The sequence below is a fragment of the Lonchura striata genome, chromosome 22 (assembly GCF_046129695.1).
Source record: "Lonchura striata isolate bLonStr1 chromosome 22, bLonStr1.mat, whole genome shotgun sequence".
Lineage (NCBI taxonomy): Eukaryota > Metazoa > Chordata > Aves > Passeriformes > Estrildidae > Lonchura > Lonchura striata.
Genome location: NC_134624.1, coordinates 1,068,486 through 1,087,087, shown reverse-complemented (window position 1 = coordinate 1,087,087; position 18,602 = coordinate 1,068,486). Strand labels below are relative to the sequence as shown.

The 18,602-nt window shown below is 48.0% G+C and overlaps 1 protein-coding gene across 1 annotated transcript in view; it reads right to left on the bottom strand.

Moving 5' to 3' along the window:
* Positions 1 to 1,779: 1,779 nt before the first annotated feature.
* Positions 1,780 to 18,602, bottom strand: part of MEGF9 (multiple EGF like domains 9) — a 48,376-nt gene continuing 31,553 nt past the window's right edge. The window contains exons 3-6 of the mRNA XM_077787952.1: positions 14,838 to 14,977; positions 11,429 to 11,572; positions 10,259 to 10,531; positions 1,780 to 6,650 (exon numbers count right to left, since the gene is read on the bottom strand). Of these exons, the coding sequence (XP_077644078.1) occupies positions 6,196 to 6,650; positions 10,259 to 10,531; positions 11,429 to 11,572; positions 14,838 to 14,977 (1,012 nt within the window). The 3' untranslated portion in view covers positions 1,780 to 6,195. The remainder of the gene's footprint in view (positions 6,651 to 10,258; positions 10,532 to 11,428; positions 11,573 to 14,837; positions 14,978 to 18,602) is intronic.

Here is an 18,602-nt window from a genome sequence, read left to right as displayed (position 1 = left end):
AGCAGATCTTCATAAAATGAGTAAGTCCACTCACTTGAAAGGATAATACCAATTTGTTTAATCTTGTTTAAGGTTTCAGCGAGGTGTTACATATTTGATGTGGGTTTTTAAATCAGCATCCATCAGCCACAAGTGCAGGGTAAATTACTCTGCACACAGAGCACACAAGTCTGCAGAGTCACAGCTCACACACATGTCCAACACACTGTAGTCAAAATAAAATCAGCAGGGCCCTCCTTGTGAAGTTCATTACTTCATGAAGTGGCTGTCTGATGGACAAAGATAAGGATATATAGACATACATCCCTGCCTATCTTCCCTGGAAGTGCTCAGGGGCAAGGTGGCTTGGAGCAACCTGCTCTAGTGGAAGGTGTCCCTGCCCATGGCAGGAGGGGAAATGAGATGGCCTTTTAGGTCCTTTCCAACCCAAACCATTCTGTGGTCCTATGATTCCATGTATACACACAGCCAGGATGGAAAATTTCCCTGGGAAATTTCCTGCACTGCCCCATGTTTTACAACCCGCAGTAGCATCAGGAAGCTGCAAGGGGCAGAAAGGACTGGGAAATGTGTTGTTTAGAAGTAGTTAACAACATGCCTTCAGATAATCTGCTTAGTGTTGTTTAACCTTAAATTCATTAGCAGCACATTTGGGGAGATTACACTAAACCCTCACACCAGGAAGCTTTGTTGGAACTTTCTTTCTTCTCAAGGCAGCCTGAGATCCTTCCCACCTCAGGCAAAGTCCTAAAGGGAGTCTGGGAAAGGATTTCTGGGCAGTGCAGTGTAGGGCTGAGCTGAGCAGGACGGGAGCCAGCTGCTGGCTGTGCTGGCACAAGGAGGGCTGATGTCACCACCAGCTGAGCACGGGTCCCCTCACCCTGCTCTTCTCACTCCCTGCTCTGGGGACCTGGTTCAGACTCAGTTCTGCCTCCTCCTCACACCATTCACAGCAAGATTCTTCCTAAGTTAGGTCATGCACGATCCAACCGCTCTGCTAATGCAAATCTCAATAAACTCCCTTGAATTTCACCAGTGTGGCCCTTACTTACACAGCCCAGTCAAACCTCTGCATGAACACTTAAAAACACATGCTCGATCAGTGTATGAAGCCTTACCTCTCCAAGTTCTTTGCTTAACAAGAATTGTAGAGTCACACAGAGCTTTCACCAAAAAAGAGCCTTTAGCAGTCGTTTGCAAAACAAAATCAATTTCCTAACTCTGCCAAGTGAGAAGGAAATGCAAGTTTTCCACAGGCCTCTCTGCAAACACTCCCAGAACTGATGCCACAGATGTGGATTTCAGAATATTTGTAAGAAAAATGGCCTTTGAAAGACATCTGTGGTCATGGGGAAAAGTCTGATACAATATCCTCATCCCATTTCCAGCTTTGCTCTGAGGGTTTTGTTGCTAGTGATTCACATCTCTGACAAAATGTGTCCATGTGAATGATACAGAAAACAGTGGGAAAACAGTGATTGCCTGTGGAGCTCCCAAACACAGCTGAGGGCTGGGATTGTTCATAGCAGACACAAGAGATCAGAGGGTTCATTTTTCAGTTGGATTTTCTGACACAGAATGTCAACTGTGCTTATGAATATCTGTGATAGAAAACATTTTTGTGCCTTGGTTCTCATCTCGCATACAGGGGCATAATGAAGAAATAATTCTCTTGGAACAAATGTTATTACTGGGATGAGATTGGATTCAATCCTTTCTGTCACTGGGAAGACTCTTGCTGAAATTCAATGAACAAAAACACGAATGCAAAAATCCAAGTGGCATAGATACAAATTATATACATTTATTTTTATTCATTTTAAATAACATTCTTCTGTATAAATTCTGACATATATTCAAATCATACACTTTTTTTTTTCTTTTTAGAAATGCATTTGTAAGCATAGCATATGCTTGGGAGACGCCGTATTTGGATGTAGAGTGAGACTGATGGGTTTCAGATGGGAGCAAGTAAAACTTTTAAGGCCCACATTTTTCTTATTTTAATCCATTCCTCTGACACATAAAGAGCAGAGTCCTGTGGGAGCTCAATCTAAATTTCACTTCAAAGAGAAAACTATTTTTATATCCTTTATTTAAAGGAGACTGCAAACTTTCTGCCACATTTACATTGCCTGTAACATTGAAGAGGATGATTCTGCACAGCAGTGGTTAACTGGCCCAGGATACCTGAAGGATGTTGGATATATCCCCTCCTCTTTCCTAAATGCCTGCTAAGTTTGCTCAGCCTGGTCCAAAGGAATTATCATTCCAGTGGCTGACATCTCCTGAAGCTCCCCAGGGCTAGTGCTCCTCGTAGCTATTTCCAGCTACAGTGGTCCACGAGATTGGACAGCATCTCTCCTCATTAGCCCAACTTTTCTGCACGTGTGTTGCACTCCAAGTGCTCCCCAAGCTGAGAGCCCTGCAAGCTGCCCCGAGCCCTGCCCCACCCCAGCCCTGTGCCCTTCATCTGCTCCTTCTGTCCCTTTGCCTTTACTGCCAGGCTGGACTTGCCCCAGCCTGACCAGCTGGGCCCTCACCCTGCCAAGAGCTGCCTGGAGCTGCTTTCCCACATCCACCAGCCCCCCTGCCCTGTCACAGCTCCCCTCTGCTCTGCAGCCCCGTCCCATGCCATGAGTGCCCTTCTCTGTGCCAGCCCAGCACTGCAGCTGGCCAGCATTCCCAGGCAGAATGTGCTACAGGTATCTATCAGGAGCACCACATGTACCTGGATTGCCACCTCAGCCCCACAAGTCACCAAGATGCCCTGCCCTGGCCTCACTGCTGCTCAGCTGGGCCTCAGAACAGCCCTGAGAGTCCATTTCTGGTTTACCTGCCCTCACCCCCCCCAGGACAAACCTCAGCACCTGGGGAGCCTCGCGACAAGCGATGACACACATCATGGTGCTGGTGGCCTCAGCACCCTGGCACAAGTTTGAGCTCTGCCACCCCTCCAGGTACAGCCCAGCCCAAGGTGACTGGAGACAGAAAGAGCTCAGCTTCTTTCTCCCCTCCTGTGGTGCCAGGGGACTGGTAACACCACGGGCGATCTGATCTCACATCACCAAAGTCAAACATGAAGGTCTTTATTCTTTCCTTGCTGAGGTATTGATCTCCTTTTATTACTGTTGTTCCTCTGTGCCAATGCCTGGGTGGCAGGAGGTGGCTGCTGTGTCATTTTGCCATTTGACAAGCACGGTGCCAGTGCCACATCCTCACTGTGCTCCCTGTTCAGGAACATCCTGTGCCATCCAAATCTGGGCAGCCAGGTCCTCCCGCCCAGTTCCCATCGCGTTTTCCAGGCTGTCTCCATCCCTTTATCCAGCTGTGCAATCCACAGGCAGCAGCTGTCTCACCCTGCAGGGCATCCTGACTCCTCCTCTTCCCAAACACAAAGTTTTTGGATTACTTTGGAGGTCAGAAGGAGCCCAGGTGCCAACACCTCCTGTGCTGTGGCAGGCAGGGACTAGGAGGGCTCAGCACCTGAGCCCACGCTCTGCTTGAGCAGATGGTCTCAATTTCTACAGTAAGACAAAATCCAAGCCTCTTCCTGTTACAAAGCAGCCCACAGTCACAGCAAAATTTAAGGAAGAGGTGTTTTGTGGCAGAGATTAAAAAATCTGCTAAAGTATTTTAGAAACATTAAAGTGAACAACCTGTCCTTCGATATGCTGGCTAGCATCAGTCCAGAAGCCCAACACTTACTAAATTACCTTCCCTCACGCCATGAAGTGACCAAGTGCAAGTGTATTGCTAGATCAGCACCTCTAAATAATTATAACTTCCAGGAAATTTTCTGTTTCGTCACCATCCTGCTCTTTAGAAGTTTGATGAGTAACTCGAGGATTAGCAATATCCAGATTTTTCTCCTCCAGTCCTCCCCCATTTTATAACTAAAAGTAACATTGCTCTGAATGACACAAGCCAGATTTATTACCTGAAGTAAGGGACCTCACCAGGCCCACTGCAGGCAATGGGAACTTTTCCATTAGCTTGGACCTATATGCAATTCCACATTCTGCCCTCACCATTTCCCTTGGTCATGCTCAACAGTTTTCATTCTGACTTGCCGTGCCTCAAGTTTAAATCAGGCAGCAAATTTTTCAGGCAGAAATGGCATCTTTGAGCATGTGTTTCAATCACCTACTCCCCCCCTGCCAAGTTTCCAAAGATAAGAGAAACCTCCTCACAGCACTGAAAAACAAATACATAACCAACATGTTCTCTCTACCATTTCTCATCTGGAGAAATACTGACTTTTTCTTGGCTCAGAGGATGCATCCACCAGCTTCTGTATCACCATTGCCCCACCACACACAGCAACACAGCTGCAGCTCTGAGGTTGGGCAACAGTGAGGGAAATATTTGTTTCTTGCCCTGTTTCCATGAAGTAGTTTGATTTCCAGGGGTGGGACAGGTGGCACAGGGAGCACAGCCCCTGCTCCAAGGGACACACACTGCAGGTACCAACCCAGGAGCTCCGTGGTGTGACCTCCCTGTGCAGTGCTGCCTGTGAGTTGTTCTCTCTGCTAACAGCCCATCAACCTCCCACCAAAAACAGGGAAATCTCTAAACCTGTGCCTGGGATGATTTTTGGACAGCTGATTCCCCACCACCACCTTGTGCTACTTTAAATTCTGGAAGCATCTGTGCCCTTTTACCTTCTCGAAGCGCACATCGGGTCCTGCGAGCTCTTCATCCCAAAGCTGTTCCCACCCAAATCCAGGGGACCTTTGCTTTTGGCCCTCAGGAGGCCAGGGGGCTGAGCTCAGCCCTCCAGCACGTCTCCCCTGCCGTGTCAGCTCAGCAGGGATGGCTGTGGGATCCTTCCACATGATGAGCACCCACTGGGGAGAACCTCAGCCAATGAGCCCAGGCTCTCAATGTGTTTGTGACAGTGTATTTGCATTTTGTAGAGAGATTTAAAAGCAAGGAATGCATCGGTGCATCCAGTTTTTGGACACCTACTCAGCCCTAGTCATGGTAACACTGGTATTCACTCTGTATTTGAAGGAATGGCAAAATTTGACAGATACAACCAGGGAGCATTCACATTTTCTCTAAAAAAGAAGTTATTCAATGACTGGAAGAAAAGCTTTAAGCAGTTGGTGTTTGCCAGAGGCCCAGCTCCAACAATATTGCCATCTCATTTACAGTATTTTAAACAATCCTCATGATTTTTTTCTTTTTTAAACAACGTCACTAACCGCTGTACAATTAAAACCTAGAGCATTAAAACATGACCTGGGAAGTGGGGGAGGTTGGGATGGGGCTCATGGTTTTGTTGTTGGGGATTTTTTGGTTGGTCAGTTGGTTGCTTGTTTTTTTTACAAATAATTACAAATACAATTCCAAGAAGATATATTACATTTTATATACAGAACACACCATTTCTATCAGGGTAGGGTATTAAGCCTGGCTTTTATTTTTACATGGCAACCCTGAGATGTCTTGTCGTCTTCCCTTGCACAGAAACTATACAAGTTCATTAACTCCTTCTAGAAAAAAATGGATTGCTATGTCTTAATAGCATCATCACCCTGTATAAATACTCAGAAAGGAAAAAGTTTAGTCTCTTCCCTAACTCAAATGTTCTTAGGATTTTTTTTCCCTGTTTCCCTGCTTAGTGGGAACAGATAATGGTGACTTTTTCAGTGTGCAACTCATTCCTCCTACTTGCCTTTTGGTAGAACAATTACTTCCCTTTTTTTTTTTTTTTTTTTTTGTTCTCCTTTTCAAATAAGTTTCTGTCAGGAATGAAGATGATGCCTTTTCAAAGATCTGTTTCCTGAAATTCCACTGTTAATTCATGAGCTACTTCTCAAACTAAAGGATGAAGACACAAGTGTTGGGTTGGCTGGAAACCAAGTAGCTTCTGACTCCTCATCCACTTCTGCTCTCTCCACCCCACCACCTCTTCATAAAAAAAGTTTCAATTCAGCATAATCCAGTTTCTAACAACAGTGAATTCTATGGATCTTTATGGAGAACACTGAATGCATTTCACCACACTACCTGAAATTCAGGTGTACTACACTGTCTTCTGCTCACCTGCAAGCTATAGCACGCCTTGCACCAGAGAGTATCTGAAGAGCAAATTCCTCTGCATGGAGCCTTGGCACGGATCCTGACACCCCTTCCACAAGCCCTGTAACTTTTTGAGAAGCAAACTTTGGAATAGCTGGATGACTTCTAAGCTTTATAATTATGCATGGGAGTCGTCAGCGTGAGTTGTCCATTCGGGGCCACCTCATTGCCATCATCCTCCAGCAGCCCCGACACGTCAGCGTTGGGAATGCTGTCGTGGTAGCTGCTGAAACTGATGTTGTCCTCTTTGAGTTCAATGGTCCAAAAGGGAGCATTAAGTTTTCTGTTCTGATACTCACGGTACATGTAGACAGCACCCACAAAGCCCATTAGTAGGACCACAACAATGATGATCACTGTCAAAATAATGATGTTAAACTGAGTCCATGAAACATCTGCGAAAGCAGAGGTGCTGTTGTCAGAGGAGCTTATAGGAAATATTGTCTGTAGAGTTGTTGGTGACAAAGTACTGTTTAGCACTGCCGTGGAAAAGAATGTGGCCTTGGTGGTATTTGGAGCAGAAGTTGTAAACTCCGTTGGTTCTGGGCCAAGAGTGGCTTCTACAAAACAAAAAATGATCAATAAAAAAATCTGCTGAGCTGAAAATCAAACACAAACGTAAGAGATTTGACATTCATATCACAGTTATTAGGGCAATTAAGGCTACACTGCTAAACTAGTATTTTTTCAATGCAGTTTAGAAGATGTCTGCCCAGGGTTGTGTGCCCAGGGGTTTTTTAATATAATTCTGTGTGCTAAGTGCCCATGAACTACAGGACTCCTCTGAAAAGTCTGGTGCTAAGGGACAGGTGCAGCAGTCATGATTCAGGGTTCAATACAGGAGCTCATGATGACAGCAAGTCCCAGTCCAGCTCCAGTTCAGACCAGGAAAATGGGGCTTTACCAAGCTCAGCAAGTTTAGACTCTGAACCAACGTGTCCCTTGGTGTCTGTGTGGGCTGCACACTCAGACACAGCAACTCCAGGAGCTTAAACCCTTCACAACCACTGCACCAGATGTAGGACTTTGTTCACGGTATTATTATTTCTACTTGTACAAACAAGAAGATCAAAACTGAAAAAATGAACCACAATTACTCAGCCATCGCAGCATTTTGCAGCAGGTTCAGTGTTTGCACCACTTTAGGTAAAAGGGCAAAGTAACCTCAGTTCTGCTTTTGAATTAAATCATACACAAGCCACATGGCGATCCCCAGTCTGCACAGCCAGAAGCAGGAGGTCACCAAATCACAATAAAGAAAGACTGCGGATGTTCTTCAGAAGCTTTTGAACACAGCAGAGGCCAGTTGGGATCCTGGTTTAGTTTCAGCTGCTGGCCTAGGTGCACACAGGAAGGATCAGAACATGGGAACTACCAGGCTGTTCTGTTTTTTCCTTGGCATTAAATAGCCAAAAACCTGCCTTGCTTCCAGCAGCCATGGATAACTCCCTTCTCAGTTCAGGAGTCAGGTTAACCTTGAGATCTCAGAAGTGGGATGTGAATTCATTACACCTGCATCAAACCTGCTGAGCTACAAACCTCAGAGAGCACCACAAATATGCAATATTAAGCTCATAAATGTAGCTAATAAAGCACTTCCTCACATGAATAACCTGATCTATTTTGGATTCTCAAGTCCAGGCAACAGGAACACTCCACAAGCTGAAGCCTCAATCAGCCAGAATGTTCTCTGCACCTATTGCTCCACAGGACTCTCTACATCCTCTTTCCCACTCTCTTCCTGCCAACAGAAAAGCAACTTCATTTTAAATCCACGTACAGCTGCAGCAATTACAGCTGATGGTGCCATGCTGTATAGATCCAGCTTCCAGCTCTCCTGAACATCTACTAATTATGATTGAGGAGGATAGTCACTTCCGAAGGACTAATTTTGCACTAAGTTGCATCTCCAATGGCAACAGAAGCTGGAAATATTCAGCACATGTCCTGCCACGGGCCCTCAGGGGAACTCCCACAAGTTAACTTTGGGCTGTCACATTCCCAGCTCAGGCAACCGAGAAAGAAATTCCTCTGGAAGGAGCATCACACACCTGACTGAGGTTCCTGCTCAGAGTCCCCTCCCTGCAGCAGCTCCTCTGCCTCAGGTTGATAAGGACACTCAGGATGCTGAATGCCAGAAGGCATTTCTCTATGGCATGACAGGCAAAATTTTGCAATAGGAAGCAACATGACAGAAGCAAGAAGTTCCTGGAAAACTTTGGCTTTGGGAAAAGGGCATGAGGAATTCACTCATCCTTTCCAAATTCCTTCACCAACACTTAATCCCTGGCAAAGCTGTAAGTAGGGAAAAAACAAAACCGAGACAATGGCTGATTCACCAGCAAGGAAACAGCACTTTTCTGGGCTTTATGTGTGAGTCAGCATCAGCTCAGGGCTGGCACGGAGGCCTGGGGTGAAGACATTTCCTGGCACTCCCAGGAACGTCCCGGTGAAGTGCCGGGCTCTGGCCCCGGCGCCGCTTCCGGGCCGTGACACGGCGCTGCCTGTTCCGCTCCCGGGGCCGTGCCAGCTCTCCAGATGTCCCAGAGCAGCTCCTTGAGAGCAGCAGCTGCTCCCTCAATGGGCTGCTTTGGCAGCTCTGACGGGAGCCTCAGATCCAGCTGCTTGACTGAAGCGCCGGCTCTGCAGAGCTGCTGCTGCCTCCTGCAGTGGAGGAGCTCTGGCAGGAGGCCCCGCGCCCGGTCCCGGCGAGGCCGCGGTGCTTGGCAGAGCCACACTGCGCCAGTGTGAGCCCCTGCTGTGCCTCCCCATGGCAGCAGGAGCACCACCTGCTCTGGGGCTGAAAACACTCGCTCTGCTCCGTTGAATATCCTCTCTATCTGCCTTGAAAGCACCAGAGTCCTGGTCAGGTTTAAGACCCTGGATGGCCCCAGTGGATACATGAGCTTTGCCCAGGCTGTACAGAACCTGCTGGCTCATTTCACCTGGGACCACTGAAACAGAGACTGGGTGATGATTTCACTCCAAGAGACACTCAAATGCAGAGGTGATTTATGAAAATCTTAACCTAAACCAACTTAATGCTCAATAACCTCAGCATGTCAGTTTTTCGGCTTTTTTTTTTTTTTTTGTTTAAGGAACTGGAAAAAAGCTGGACATCTTTTTAATTGCTTAATAAAAAAGGCAAAACATAAATGTCAGGGACTGAAAAAAACTCAAGGAGCATGTCCCAGCCCCCTTGAATGAGGAAAGGCTTTCCCCACATCAGGAACTGGAGAACTGGCTATAACAAAGTCATTAAAATAAAACTGAATGGTGAAAACTGCAAGTACCCAAGCAAAGCCACGTGTACAGATCTTAACGGAGCAAGGTCACGTGGATCCATGCACAAAGCCAGAGCTGTGCAGGGGGAGGTAATGGATGAGCTGATGTAAAAGTGCCATTTCCAGTCCTGTTACAGCTAATAAGCATCCAACTTTTTTGTACTGATCATGTCCCTGAGCAGGGAAGGACTCTGTGATTACACACCCAGTGAGCAGCACCAGAGTGAAAGCCACATTAGCTCCTGATGTAAGATCTGAATTGAATCTCTGTCTATGACAAGGACAAATTTGTCCCCAAATACTTCTCTGAACTATGGGTTTTTCATCTAATACATCACACTGGTAATGTTTCCATGCATGGTGTGGGACATCCACCATGAAATCCAACCTCCAGATAACCACTGAAGGAGCAACTTCTACAAGCATTTCCTCTCATTCTACATTAAATACACTCCAAATGGATTGGGTTTTTTCCAGCTTATTCACTAGCAGTGCCTGCCAGCATCTGGAATCAGGGTGGTTACAGAGGTAACTCTAAACCACCCTTCAAGGCCCGTAGGCACCAATGGCTGCATGCTGGAATCATCTGCCCAGGGAGGTAGTGGAGTCACCGTCCCTGGCTGTGTTTAAAAAAGCCTGGATGTAGCACTCAGTGCCATGGTTTAATTGATGAGGAGGTGCTAGGTCATAGGCTGGACTAGATTATCTTACAGGTCTTTTCCAACCCAGTTCATTCCAGGATTCTGTTACAAAGATCTGGTTTTCTTCTCTGCACCAGAGGCCAGATGAACCTAAAGTAACATGAACAATTAACAGCATTCCCTCTCCAACCTTTTTCCAGCTGCACAGAGAGCCTTGCCAGTGACTTGAGCAGCATTTTTTACCTTTCCTGGTGCAGTTGGTGCCCTCGGAGTCCCTGGTGTAGCCCTCCTCACACAGCTCACAGTGGGTGCCCGTGGTGTGGTAGAGGCAGCCGATGCACTCGCCGCTGTCCGGCCGGCACACGCTGGGGGACAGCGCCGGGTCCACGTTCCCGTTGCACTCACACCTCACACAGATGCTGTCCGAGTTGTAGTAGCCCTTGTCACACTGGTTGCAGTTGAGGCCAGTGTACCCTGGCTTGCACTTGTCACACCTCGGGACACTCTGGCCAGGCACTGGAGAACACAGAAAACAAAGCAGGGATGTGCCATGGTCCCTTGTAGAGACACCTGGGATTTGTTCTGTGGGGTTTGTTCTATGGGAACTGAACACAAGGCACCCTGACAAAAATCAGCAGCCACAAGTATTGACCAATCTCAAATTCTGAGCTGAAAACACAACTTTTGAACTGCAGCATTTTCTCTGTTAGTAAAGAAAAAACAGTTTTGGGGAGTTCTGATGCCTTGCACCAACCTCACAGAGCAAACTCAGCACGTTGCTAAGGAAATAGATTATTATTCCTGAACACTTCCATCTCAAACAGGCAATTTCAGAGAACAGCTGGAATTATATCAGGGATGCTTGCAATCCAAAGGAACTTTTGGGCCTATACAAAGCCAGAAGCAGCTTGCTTGCAAAATGGATTAGGGAAATATCAAAAAAAGTCTTACACATGACTATTACAACTCTAACTTCTCTCAGTTACCTTGGGGAATCTCTGCATGGAGTCCCATGGAGATGTTTGGAAGCAGACTCAGAAGTATGGAGGGCTACATGGCACTGCTGAGCTCCCCCTGCCCCCCTCCTGCCTGCCACGAGCTCAGCAGCTTTCTGCAAAATTTTGCAGGTTCTTCAGAGCAGACTGCAGCAACACACTGGGAGCTGGAAGTAGACTTTAAGATCCCTTCCAAGCCAAACCATTTTGTGATTCTGATCCCTCCCCTGCACAGCTACTCTCACAAAGAGGCAACATAAGCACCAGGGACCCATCACAGCAGGTGCTGCTTCCAGTGCCTACAAACAGGAGCTCCACAGGCTATAAAACACCTTGCTGGGCTGAGACACTCTGAGGGGCAATTTAAAAGAGAAGAGCAACCTTCATTATGAGGAATTAGACCAAAACAAAGCCTCACGTAAGTGGCAGGTGCCAGTGGATGCCACAATGGAGCAGGGGCAGTGCTGGCAGCCGTGGGCAGGATGGGTGCTCCGATAGAAACCCTCCTTGCAGAGCTCACAGTGCTTCCCCTCCGTGTTCTCCTGGCAGTCCAGGCAGGTGCCTGAGGAACAGAGAGGAGAACAAGCAAACATTCAGCAGCAGGAACTGGAGCAGAACATTTGGAGCAAGAATCCGTGTGGAACACACTCAATTATCAGAGCTCACAGGTGGTTTTGGATGCCCTCTGGCCAAAACATGATCCTGGCCTCTTATGACCTTCTGATGCTCATCCCCTCGCTGCACATGTACACAGATAATGTGAAAAAGCAGGTGGCCCCAGCAGAGGCCCCACAGCTCACCACTCAAAGGTCACTGCAGGTAAACACAAGTTATCAGTGTTAAAATTGAAAGCAGTTTCAGTTTGCATTTGTACCAGTGAGATAGAACACTGATGCTTTGAGTCCCCTGATCTCATGAGGGGGTGCCTGAGGTTTATTCCTTTGGTTTTTTGGGTGAGCCTCCTCCTGTCCACCTGGTGGACAGGGATGAGAACATGCCACTGTCCTGCTTTGGGGGCAGGCAGCTCCATCCTACCAGCACAGCTCCAGCTCCTCCACCCCCGGACAAGGCAGCAGCAGTCACTGACCTTCCCAGAGAAGCAGAGAAGTGGGGGCTCGTGAGCCAGCTGCCCTTCCTGGGGAAGCCCCTGAATCACAAACTCAATCTGCCGTGAATTCACAGACGCCTCTCCTAATGGCCTCCAAATTGCATTTTGATACTACTGTGACCCAGAAGAAAAATCTCCTTAGTTACAAAAGCACAGCCTCTATATAAAGCCCATCCATCACCAGGAACATGCTGTAATTCAGCTGGCTCCTCGGTGAGGTGGCAGGGAGCTGAGGGAAGATTTGATTAAATCCCATGTACCAGACTCTGCAAAGGCAACAGCCCTTTCTATAAACTGGGGTAGCCCAGAGTAGTGGGAGAGCACAGACAGATCCACTGAGCTGCTCCAGCAGTGCTGCTGGGGGATGGGGAAGTCTCATATCAACATCAATCACAGGGAAAAAATCCTGATTGAGGTTTGTGCTGACCGTTATAAAGACCACAGCAAATTTTCTTATTAATATCAGAACAGTTTGGCTCCCTCACAAGCCCAACACGGCTGCTGCTCCTCAATTCCCACAGTGATGACTCCACAGCCAAGCATCCCCAGGCAGCCTGGCATGTCCTTGCAGCCAGCCCTGATGCCAAGGGCAGGAAGCAAACCCAGGAAGTGGCTGATTCACCCACCCAGCAGGGCCCTGCCAGCACCCCTTGCTCAGTGTCACCTCCCACACGCTCTTTGCTCTTCCCTCAGCAGCCTGTCAGGCACGAGCCAGTGGTTTTTGTGGGAGAGATGGCAGGTTTAGAGGGGGATGTTATCTGCTATGCTTGGTTTCTCCAGCTGCAAACCTGGATCAGCTGTTTTAGTGGGATGGATGTCTTGGGCAGGGAAGTTCATCTGCCTGGTCACAGCAAGGCTCCCCAGATACTAACAGGGGCAAAAATCTGGAATCACACCTGTGTTGCCTTGGTCATTTCAGGACCAATGTCTTTCCCATCAGCAGAAATCACCCACATCCATCTCCAGCAGCCCTGCAAATGGCTGTGTTTCCCTGAGTCAGCAGGTTGCTCAGCCAGGCAGAGCACACACAGGCATGCAATCAGGTATCACTGTGGAGAGCCTTAATAATTAATAGCAATTCTCATGCTGATAATGCCCTCAGGATGGATCAGACCTCACAGGACCCCACCTGGGAAACACCAGCCCACTCAGTGCACAGACTCACCACGGAGCACAAGGGTCGTGGCAGAGGAAGCGCTGTCAGCTGGGAAGCTCCTGCTGCCCAAGTTATTTATTTATGCCCAGTAATTTTAAATATTCCTCCTGGCCAGAGCGATGCCAAGCAGGAGCTGGCTGCAGAGCCAGCAGAGGGAGCCCAAAGTATAGCAGTAATGGGAAAAAACTTTGAAAATTGGAAAAGCTACACAGAATTGATGTAAAGCTGGGGAGGTCACACAGAGTGCAGTCTCTAGAGCAGGCATCAGATCTAATTTTTAATCAACTTCATTCTCTGTTCTGGTTTTGTTTGGTTCCCTCAGCCACAGCAGCATAAAGTTTTTGTCAAATCAACAATAGGGCATTAAGCAAAATGAGGGGTTTTCATTGCAATGCTGTGGGCAACACTGGACAATCCCAGCAGAAAGAGCAGCCCCATCCCAGGAGCAAGGTCTGTGCTGGGTTTTCTTTGATAAATTGAGAGCAGGAAGAACACTGAAGGAGAAAAAAGGAAGAGCAGATTATCCTCCTCCTTCACAAAACCCACACACCCAGCTCCAAATCAGTAAGACAGCTGATGTGTGCACAGCTTTAGTGACAGCCTTGTATCCCGCAGTACTGGCAGGACATAAGCACACAGAATTCAGTATAGGAGTGAATGCAGTAATTCGTGCTCAAGGGAGGCAGGAATTCACCCCCAGGGAATGCAGACCCAGTGCCCACGGACCAGGGCATTCCTCTGCTGAAAACACACAGCCCATGAGAGAGCACACAGGTACAAATCACCCAGAAATACCCGATTTCATGAGCTCTGCCTCTCTGCCAACAAATTCCACAACATTACTTATAATTATTACTCCTGGACGAATATTACAGAAGTGCCCTTCAGCCTGTAAGTTTTGAGGAGCATTTGGAATTTGAAGTGAGTGTTGTGGCTGAAGGGGGGTCATGCAGGCAGTCCCATGACAGAGCTCCTCCAGGATCCCTCCTCCTAGGTGAGATGGCAAAGCAGTTAAGCTCCCCCTGCCCTCCCAGAATCTGTTCAAGCACAGGTACCTCAACATTTGCACTCTATCAACATCTGAGTGAGAGACAGTCAAAGAAATAATCCAGGAAAATGAACAAGGCCAATTTATAAAAAATGGGCAGTATTAATTAGATGCTGCCAGTTTTTAGCAGCTCTAATCCTGTTATCTGTGGCAGCAAGTCCCCTTACGTCAGTGCCAGCACAGTATGTTTCCAGGTAAACAGCAGCTAAACAAAAGGTCTTTAAAAGCCCATGTTGTGTGTTTGTGTAAGTGCAGAGAACAATAGAGCCCCAGTTTTTGATACAGGCTGCTGAATTAGGGCTCTGCACTGCAGCCTGGGCTAAAGCACACAGCCTTCACTGCCTTCCCTCAAAGGAGACCAACCCCAACCTTCCATTTCCATTTCAGCTTTAAGGTAAAGATTTTGGGTACACAAGGCAAAAAGGTGTAGATGAAGGGGATAGGAGCAGAGTGTGAACAGAGACAGAGATGGCAAGTGAAGCCTGCAGCCCGTGGTGACAAGAGGACATCATCACCTGTGGAGTTGTCGCAGGTGTGGGAGTGGTTGTTGCACTGGCAGGGCTCACACGTGGTCTCATTGAACCTGTAGTAGCCCTCACTGCACCGGTCACACTTCAGGTCCGTGACACCAACTTTGCACTGGCACCTCCCAGAGCTGCAGAGGGAAAAACAAACAGTGAGATCTGGCTGTGCTGGGAGGCATCCAAGGTACAAACCTGCAGGCAGGATTTTGGAGTCCCTGTCTTCCTTTCTGCCAGCAGCAGGACATGAAACCCAGGGAGAAACACTTCCAAAAAGTGATGTAGAGTTCAAGAAAAGACGAGTGTCTGCCAAGCCAGTTGCCCTGACAGCAATTTCCAGCTGGGCACCAGAAATCATTGGTCATTCCAGAAAGCCTTGGCCCAGAGCCATTCCCTTGCATCAACCCCAGCAGATGCTCCCACAGCCCCTCTGGAGTCCCTGTCCCCCCTGCACCAGCCCTGGGTCCTGCAGGGACCCATGGACACACCCATGGTCACTGTGCCTGGACAATCCCAGAGCACCCACGTGGGTCATCCTCTCCCTTCCACATCAGCGCTGAGCAGCACCTCCCAGATTTTTGTGTGAGTAGACAATTCCCTGCTCACCAGCTGCCCTCCTGGCTCCCCTGGGAGCCAGGGCAGCAGCTCACGTGTCCTGCTTGGCTCCAGCCAGGGCAGGTGTCAGCCACCTGCACTCCCTCCTCTTCTCCTCCATGGTCCCATTTATCCCTTCCCCATCTCCATGGACACTTGGGCCAGGCCCCTCTCTCCTGGTGAATTCTAGGCAGTAAAGCAGGGGAAGACAAGAGAGGCTTCTCCCCTCCCCAGCAGAGGTTTCCACTCCAGCTGACCTAGACAGGAGCTGTTTACTTGGGCACTGCAGGGAGGGTGGAGCACTGCGCTGTGAACACAGAGGGCATTGCTGGTGGCTGCCACGAGCAAACAAATACCAGGAGCTATAAAAAGCAAAGGTTACTCTCATTCCTTTGGCTTTCCATGCTACTCTCTCCACACAGAGGCTTCCAAAGCTTTGCTTTCATAACAGACTTTATACACAGGCAGCATTTAGCTCAGCTCCCAGAGGAATCACAGGAATGGATCAATTCCCACCCAGCCCTGGGCACAGCCACTGCTGGAGGTGCCTCATCCCACCTGCACACTGGGAACAGCCAAGCCAAGGGACAGAGGGCACCCCATGCCTCTGCACAACCCCGACAGCCCTGGGGAGACCTGCAGGAACCCCAGCCCTGCCTGCTGCAGGGAACCAGGACAGCAACCCAAATAAACAGCATTCAGTCCCCTCCAGGTGATGGATTTATCTGCAGAGGAGGTGACACACACAGACCCACAGACAGCTCTTACAGGCTGCATCACCCTCTGAGCTCTCCCCTGGGTAACCTCCACCCTGTTCAAACACTTTTTAAACACCTTTGAAATACCTTTTAAAGTCACCATTTCAGGGCTCACTGTGCCTGCACAAAGCTCATCCATTGTTCCCCCTCTCCTCCTGGAAAGACTGAGCAAGGCACAATTTGCTCCTAAAAGACTCCAGAAAAATCTGCTGTTCAAAACTAATAGATATTTGATGCACTGTTGATGTGTTGTTTTTAACTAAAATGCAGTAGATTGTGATGTTTGGGGCAAGACATTGCTTCTGTTAGAAATTCGCATAATCCAGTATTTCTGTTGTTTGTTTGTTTGCCAAAGGAAAAGGAACTACTCGCCGAAATATGGACCTCAGCCCAAGGGGCTACACAACTAAATAGTTGCAGAATCTGAAATCTCAAGCATATTTAATGGTCTGATTACAAGAAGAAGAAAGAAATATGATGTTTCCTTGCTCTCCAGACCATTATCTGGAAGTGCAGCAGGCAGATGCAAAATTCAAAGGCACACTGGTAAGCAGCTCAGAATGTTTGGCTGGTAAGCAGCTCAGAATGTTTGACTTTTAAAGAGCTTTTCACAAGACCCAACATTAATCCAAACGTTGTCACAGTGTTTAAAATAAGCGCAAACAAAAAGCAGCTTTTTATTATTTGCTCCTGACTGCTACCGCTATTCCTGTAAGAGGGCAGGGACAGGCAGGGAAAAGCACGTGCTGTGGGGAGGAAAATCTGATGTTTAGCCTGAAAACACATCTTTTGGGGATGCAGCATATGAGCAGGGTTTTGTAGGACCAAGAATTTGAGCTACATCATATTCACCCTCCCTGGCTTCCTCCTGGAGTTCAGAGAGTTCTGTCTGACTCCCTCATGTCCCTGATCCACCCTTTTTCTCAATGACACCCTCCTATTCCTCCCTGCTTCCACACAGACTCCCATTTTATTTTTTTCAAGGAGGTTTATTTCCCCAATGACCCTGCTGGAGCTCAATTCAGCATTTTGGGGCACAGTCCCTTGATTTTACTCACTAGCTTAGAAATAACAGGAAAGAAAGCTTAAAAAAAGAAAGAAAGAAAAAAAAAAAAAAGACTGTTTGGAAAGTTTGGTTTGAATGCCTCTTGAACAGACCTTTTCTCAACATGTTACACATGGCACAGAGCCAAGTCCTGCATGTGCAAGAATTAAATCACTCAGCAAATATAAAGCTTTGCCTGTGGTCATTGCTTCCACAGAATAAAGCCCCCTTACAACACTCCTTTTTATAGCTCCAGCCCAGCAAAGTCTGTCAGACACTTTTTAAAGCAAAGGTCAATGATATAAATGCATTGAAACCACAAGAAAAAAAAAAATCCTGTTAACAGACCAATTGTGCCCATAAAAATCCAGAAATTCGAAAGAAAAGACCCACAGTTTAAAACTTGCACAGTGAGAACTGAACTGAGTTTTGAGTATCAGCCAAGAATTTCTTTTTGGGGGGAAGTGGGGAGAATGAGGGGGATGGGAAGAAGGAAACGTTTTGATGCAGCAACATGAATACTCAACTCCACTTCAGATGATGATTAACCCCTCTGAAGCCAGCCAGTGTTCAGCTCTCAAAGAATTGATACAAATATGTACTGTGATAAAACCAGGCTTCCAGTTACCAAAGTCTCCTGCCAGCATTGGTTTCTACCAGATTTTTATGAATGCACTCACTCTGGAGACCGTGTAGGTGGTGTGTATCACCATCACATCATCCATCAAGTTTACAGATGTTTCCCATTGATTAAAGCCATCACCAGCACATGAAGCACTGGCAAAAGGAGCAGGCAGTGACTGCTGGCCAGGGCAGCCACAGCCAGCATGGAATGATGTGACCCTCTGGGGACAAGGGCCACATTTGGCCAGGTTTGGGACCCCCCCAAGGCAGGAGCTGGATCACCTGAGCACCCTCATCCCTCAGGGTGCATGTTCTGCCTCAGGAGACAGCCTGGGGCTGGACTGGGACACAGCCACCCCAGGCAGCAGCATTCCCACAGCCATGGGGCAGGGCAGTGTAAATAAAACACTGGGGCAGGGGACAGCCTACACCCCAAATTATGTCTGCAAAAAGCCAGCCTGGTTTCATTTCCAGTCCCCACAGCTCCCTTCCTCTCCTCTCAAGGGGAAAGAGCCACAGGATCCTTCACTTGCCAAGAGATTTGTGTCACTGGTGGTAACCAAATGTTCCCTGAGGTGGGATTTTACATGGGACTGCAGCTTTACAGGTACAGAAGCCAAGGGGACACAGCAGAGACACCCCAGCACTCCCCTGGTAAAGAGGAGGAGTGCAGACAGTTCTGACCCCACCTGGAAGTGTCTCAGGAGCAGGGCACAGAGACCAGAGAAGCCCCTGAAG